This window comes from Populus alba, chromosome 11 (assembly GCF_005239225.2).
Source record: "Populus alba chromosome 11, ASM523922v2, whole genome shotgun sequence".
NCBI classification, from domain to species: domain Eukaryota; kingdom Viridiplantae; phylum Streptophyta; class Magnoliopsida; order Malpighiales; family Salicaceae; genus Populus; species Populus alba.
In genome coordinates, this window is record NC_133294.1 from 20,889,370 (window position 1) to 20,895,369 (window position 6,000).

Sequence of the window (6,000 nt, forward strand, 5' to 3'; positions counted from 1 at the left end):
TTTAATATGTTTGGTTAAGAATGCTTTTGAAATTGATGTTATAAAATAATTTTTAAAAAAATATATATTAATATTGATGGTTTTTAATTTAAATATTGTTGATTTGACTATTGTTATTATATCATGAAATAAATAATAGTTTATATAAAATATTTTTTATTTTTCAATTAAAAGTATCTACAATTCCATCACGTATGAAATACATCCGACAAGAACTATAATTTTCACAAATTTCTTAAGAGCACAACAGTATCAGGTAAAATATAATCAGGAACAAAATTGAAATTACGATCAAATTCTTCAAATGCTACGTCATCAAGCAATCTTTGTCTAATTTATGTAGAGTCATTGAATAATATTTAATACTAGTTTTTCAAAATAAAACATAATTAAAAATAAAAAAAAATATTTTTTATTTTGTTGAGTCAAAACATGGTATAATGTATTTTTAGTTTTGAATCGAACTGATCCAGCTGGAATAATAAAGGCATGCTCCACTGTTTATTAAAAAAAAACCATAAATATCAAAGCGATGCTTCACTGTTCATGAGTTTTATCAGAAACAGCAAAATGCTGCTTAAACATGTAGCATATCCAGAGTTGGTAATAGACCCTACCAGTAAAAAATTGTTTTTAAACCATTACCAAACAACAATATTTGAAATAACAATATTTGTGGCTGCGCAGCCACAATACCAGATGCTCAAAACTTCCTGGCATGTGCAGCATTAGCAGGTAGCCCAAGTCAATGGACCTTGACCAAAATACACAAGGCCTGATGAGTCACAGCCTGCAGCTCCTTTGCAGGATGATCAGTGATCATGAATGCAGCTTGGAGAAAAAGAACAAAAGTTGCAGGAAGTTGTTCACTGCCAACCATAATCACCGACTTGAAGTTCAACTTTATGGGGAGAAAACCAAATCCCATGTCAGGCACGAGGAGCCCAGATTTGGTGGTTTCCACATTCGAATAGGGTACGTACGTATGCATGGAAACACAAGGCAGGCACATTAACTGTCTGCCCTCCTTATTTAAAACATAAATCACTCAGAACATAAGAACAACTTCTTAGCAGGAAAGGGCACATGCCTCTGCATGTTGTTCTTTCTTCTACTAAAGACCAAACGTCTTCATCAGCATCAGAACGAAATCATAGACCTTTTGTGGATCTTCAAGGGCCTTGGATACAGTCTCTTTCTGCAAGCACCTCTTACAGTAAGCAATCAGCTTCGGACACTCGGCCTCTATATATGTTGAAGTTTCCGATGGTCTCATAGGCATAAAACCAGGAATAATTTTTTAAATAATTTTTTTAAAATTTTTTAATGAAACAACCGTGTTCTAAAGATATCATAATCATCTACGAGTAAAATAATCTCAACACATTATTTTAATAAATAGTGAAAACAGTACGACAAGACAGGGCAAAGAGCCGAAGACAACACAAACTCTGCCAGGCCGAGTCACAACGATGTGCTCCTATGCTCCAGCATCATAATAGAACAACAGAAGAGAAGGCACAGCCACGAAGAGCTCGCTTTATTCGAAAGAAAAAACAACTCCACCATGAGGAAATCATACTGATCGTCTGCTCACGGATGCATTTGTGTTTCCTCTTAATCCACCCGAAGCGTCTTCCTGCGCTCCAAGACGTACTCGTACACCTTTTTGGGGTCTTCAAGAGACTTGGATACACTCTCCTTTTGCATGCATCTCTTAGCCCATGCAATGATCTTGGGGCACTCTTTCTCTATGTTGAAGTTTCCACATTTCTCATAGGCATAAAACCAGCAGTAGAAAGGAACGAACGCCACATCCACATACCCAAGCTTCTCTCCGCCGTAATAACGCTTGTCTCCGAGCTCTCCTTCCAGCAGCTTGAGGCACTCGATAAAATCCTTTTTTGCTCCCTCCAGTTCTTCTCCTTTCGTTGTCCATATCTTCCTAGTAATCTCATACACCTGAAATTAAGATTCATAGCACAGTATATTGTAAAGCGGACTAAACAGCACCTAGAACAAAAGACCTTGCAAAGTCCAGTTCCCATGCATACGTACGTACCTTCTTGTCAATAAAATCTGCCCAGAATCTGGACTGGGCTCTCTGGTAAGGATCAGAAGGCAGAAGAGGGGCATTTCCCATCCATGCTTCGTCAACGTACTGAACAATAATCAGGGAATCACAGACTGCTTTTCCATTGTGGAAGAGAATTGGGCGCTTCTTGCAGACTGGGTTCATCTCAAGAAGCAATGCACTATAGTCCCTCGAGTTCTCATCACAGTACTCATAATTGACTCGCTTCTCTGCCAATGCTATTCTCACTCTTACACCAAAAGGGGAGCCTGCAAAATGTTCCGGCGCTAGTGCCACCTCATCAGCCATTGTTGTTGTGAAAAGGAGTAAAACTGAATCACAGATAGTTTTTTCTCGCCTTTCAGAATGGCTGTGCTCTTGATAGTGGAGAGTAGAAATCTTTATAGCATATCTATCTTTGCAGAAAGATGTGGTAGAAATAAAGAAGTGGAAAATGTGCTGTGCTCGTACTGCCCAGGGGGCAATTAGATACCATATCACAGTTTCATGTTTGTTCCTTTCTATGTCTTCAACTAAATCACGCCATCCAGTCAATGATTCCTGAAAAATAGACAAGGAAATCTCAGAGTTAATTGCCCCTGACAAAATGAGATAATTATTCATAAATTTGAGAAATTATCACCGGAATTCATATTATGTACGATCAATTTTATTAAGGGGATTGTGTTGGGAAAATAAAATATATATGATAACGAGAGTATTTCTTATGTGATTTTTATTATTATTTAAAGCAATAATCTTGCCAACAAACTATCTTTTATTATGATTGTCTTTGATCTTTTCTTTTTTAATAATTAAGCCCTCGTATATGGATTTATATTATTAATGTGGTTACCAGTTGGTACATAAATGTAGTTGATGATTTGATATCGAATATGCATGCAAGAATTATATTTATACTTTTAGTTCAAAAATATATATAAAAAGAAATTAAAAATTATTATGTTGGTAAATTGGTTAAGAGCATAAATAAAGGAAATTGCAAACCTTGTAAAATTAAATCCCTAACTTATATGAAAAATCTTAATTAGATATCCAATCTATTTCTCATCTAAATTAGTTTTTCAAACATATATATATATATATATATATATATATCAATGGATTCTAAATTATACCCTTTCATCATTTTCTAGTTAATAAAACTATTTAATATTCATTTCATGAAACTGGTGATTTCTCTTTCCTATAAAAACCATCTAGTTTCTTAATTTCCTTTCCTTTATATTTAGGGTTCACAATTTAAGAGAATGAAAAAAGTATAACAATTTATCATACCAGTTCTTCCAAGCTTAGTTAAGCGTTGAACCCAATTATATATTGGTTTGATGATTTGTTAAACTCAACTATTCTAGGGCTAAATCAAACACAAAGTTGATGTGTATAAATATTTTTTTTCTCTGATCAAATCAAGGATATTTTTCTTTGATCAAGTCAAATATTTTTTCTCTTTAACAAAGAAGATGATGAGTTATAAAGACCACTTAAAATTCTTAAAAAAGGAGGTTTTGAGTCTTTGTTTCTCCACTGGATATTTATTTTTTGAGGTTTTCTTTAAAATTTCACTGTAATTTTTTTTAATTTAAATATAAAAAAATTCATTAATTCACTAAAAAAACTTTTTGCAGATACTAGATCTTAACTACCAACTATCTTAGTTAGAGAGAATAAATTAAATTTTCTAAATAATAAAATTAATAAATTATTTAATATATAAATTTTGTTTTCAAGCTACTTGAATTTATTCAAATTAAAAATTTATTGATATATTGAAAACTAAATTGAGAAAAATGAAAATATTGGAAACCTAATCGAGGTTGTGTCCTTAGATTTGAAACTTTATCAGGTTTTGCCTAAAGAAAACTAAGGATAGCTTTGGTAATTTCAAGACAATTTATACACGATTTGTTTTTGCCATGGGTCCATGTGTCAGAGTCACGGGAAGCTCGAATGTGGAAACAACCAAAGCTGGGCTCGAAACGTTTTTTCAAAAAAAACTTGCAATCATTTTTGAACATCAAATTATTGTTCTTGAGAACTGACTATTCACGTGTCAACAACATATTTCTGAACATCAAATTATTGTTCTTGATGAAGCCAAAGAAGAGCTTGCAGAGTTTATGGCTGCGGTTTCTTTGGGTGGGGTATGCCTAGGAAGGTGGAGACTCCTTCCATTGATAAGACAGGAGAATGCAGATGGAAGGGTTGGAATTGAGAGTGGCTTAGTTTTATTAAAGCATAAATAAAATGCAGATTTTCAATTCTCTATTTGTTGATGGTCTTTTCTTAAACCAAGACCAGATTGCTAGTGGAGAACAGTACTACGCAGTGCTTCTGTGATGCAAATGGTTCTTCGCATGAAAAAGCTTTAGAACTAATATATTTTTTAATTCACACGAAGCACAGTTTACAGTTTACACTGTGTAGCATAACGAAGCCTATGATAATTAATGTGCTTCCCATGAAATTAAAGCTTTGAAACTAATATCTTGTGTTCCTTTTACTCTGACAAAAAAACTAAAAGTTCTTAGACTTTACAGCTGCTTCTGCCCAGAAAGCTTGGCATTGTCGGGCGGTACAGAGGAGACTCCAGTTGCAATTTTCATTTGTGTGGCCATTGTTTAATTCCTTTTACATGGGATGCAAAAACAAGAAGGAAAATAACAAGAAGTGCTGTGAATATATAATAAAAATATCTTGAAATAATATCTGGGAATTCATTTTTACAGCACATGATATTACTGTAACATAGCAGTAGCAAAGGAAAATATATTTGTCCTCACGCAAGCATGGATGCATGTATCGAAGGGGGACCAAAGATTTAGCAAGATTAAAGGTATATATCCGTACCTTTTTATCAATAAAATCAGCCCAGAACATGGACCGAGCTCTTTCATGAGGATCAGAAGGTAGCAAATTAAGGAGCCTTGTCCCTCCACACATCATCAATGTACTGAAGAATAATAATGGATTCACAAACTGGTTAATTTTTCTCTGTGGACGAGAACTGGAATCTTCTTGTAGACTGGGTTCATCTGCAGAAGCAATGCACTCTTGTCCCTCGAGTCCTGTTCACTGTACTCATACTTGACTCCCTTCTCTGCCAGTGCTATTCTGACTCTCATGCCAAAAGGGCTTGCCCAGAAATCCAGCAGTGTCACCTCATCAGCCATTGTTGTTGTGAAAAAGAGTAAAACTGAATCGCAGATAGTTTTTTCTCGCGTTTCAGAATGGCTGTGCTCTTGACAGTGGAGAGTAGAAATCTTTATAGCAAATCTATCCTTGCAGAAAGATGTTGCGGAAATAAATAAGTGGAAAATGTGCTGTGCTAGTGCCCAGTGGGCAATTGGATACCATAACGCATTTTCATGTTTGTTCCTTTCTATGTCTTCAACTGCATCACACCAACCGGTCAATGATTCCTGAAATCTCAGAGTTAATTACCATGGCAAAATGAGATAATTATTCATAAATTTGAGAAATTATCACCGGAATTCATATTATGTACGATCAATATATATTTTATTACGGGGATTGTGTAGGGAAAGTAAAATATATGATAACGAGAGTATGTTTTTTATTATTATTCAAATTAAGCAATAATCTTGCCAACAAACTTTTTCAGTTTTTGCCTGAAGAAAACTAACGATAGCTTTGGTAATTTCAAGTCAATTTATATACGATTTGTTTTTGCCATGGTTCCATATGTCAGTGTCATGGGAAGCTCGAATGTGGAAACACTAAATCTGGGCTCGAAACTTCAAAAAAAAAAAAAAAAAACTTGCAATCATTTTCTTATGAACATCAAATTATTGTCATTTTCCTGAGAATTTACAATTCACAGTTTTGTCTTCGAATCTCAAGTCAAATCCGTTTAATTAATCAAAGTTTATAAAACAATATCA

The 6,000-nt window shown here is 34.2% G+C and overlaps 1 protein-coding gene across 2 annotated transcripts; it reads right to left on the bottom strand.

Moving 5' to 3' along the window:
* Nucleotides 1–1,373: 1,373 nt before the first annotated feature.
* On the bottom strand, nucleotides 1,374–5,384 carry LOC118035709 (probable glutathione S-transferase). 2 transcript variants are annotated; one of them, XM_035041327.2, is made up of 3 exons: nucleotides 5,104–5,384; nucleotides 2,063–2,218; nucleotides 1,374–1,962 (listed from the first exon to the last, which is right to left on the bottom strand). In XM_035041327.2, the coding sequence occupies exons 1-3, from the start codon at nucleotides 5,266–5,268 to the stop codon at nucleotides 1,618–1,620; spliced, it is 666 nt and encodes a 221-aa protein (XP_034897218.1). In that variant the 5' UTR covers nucleotides 5,269–5,384; the 3' UTR covers nucleotides 1,374–1,617. The 2 variants fall into 2 exon arrangements, with proteins under 2 accessions (XP_034897218.1, XP_073268316.1); XM_073412215.1 differs by having other exon boundaries at nucleotides 2,063–2,635; nucleotides 4,946–5,164.
* Between the last annotated feature and the right edge of the window lie 616 nt (nucleotides 5,385–6,000).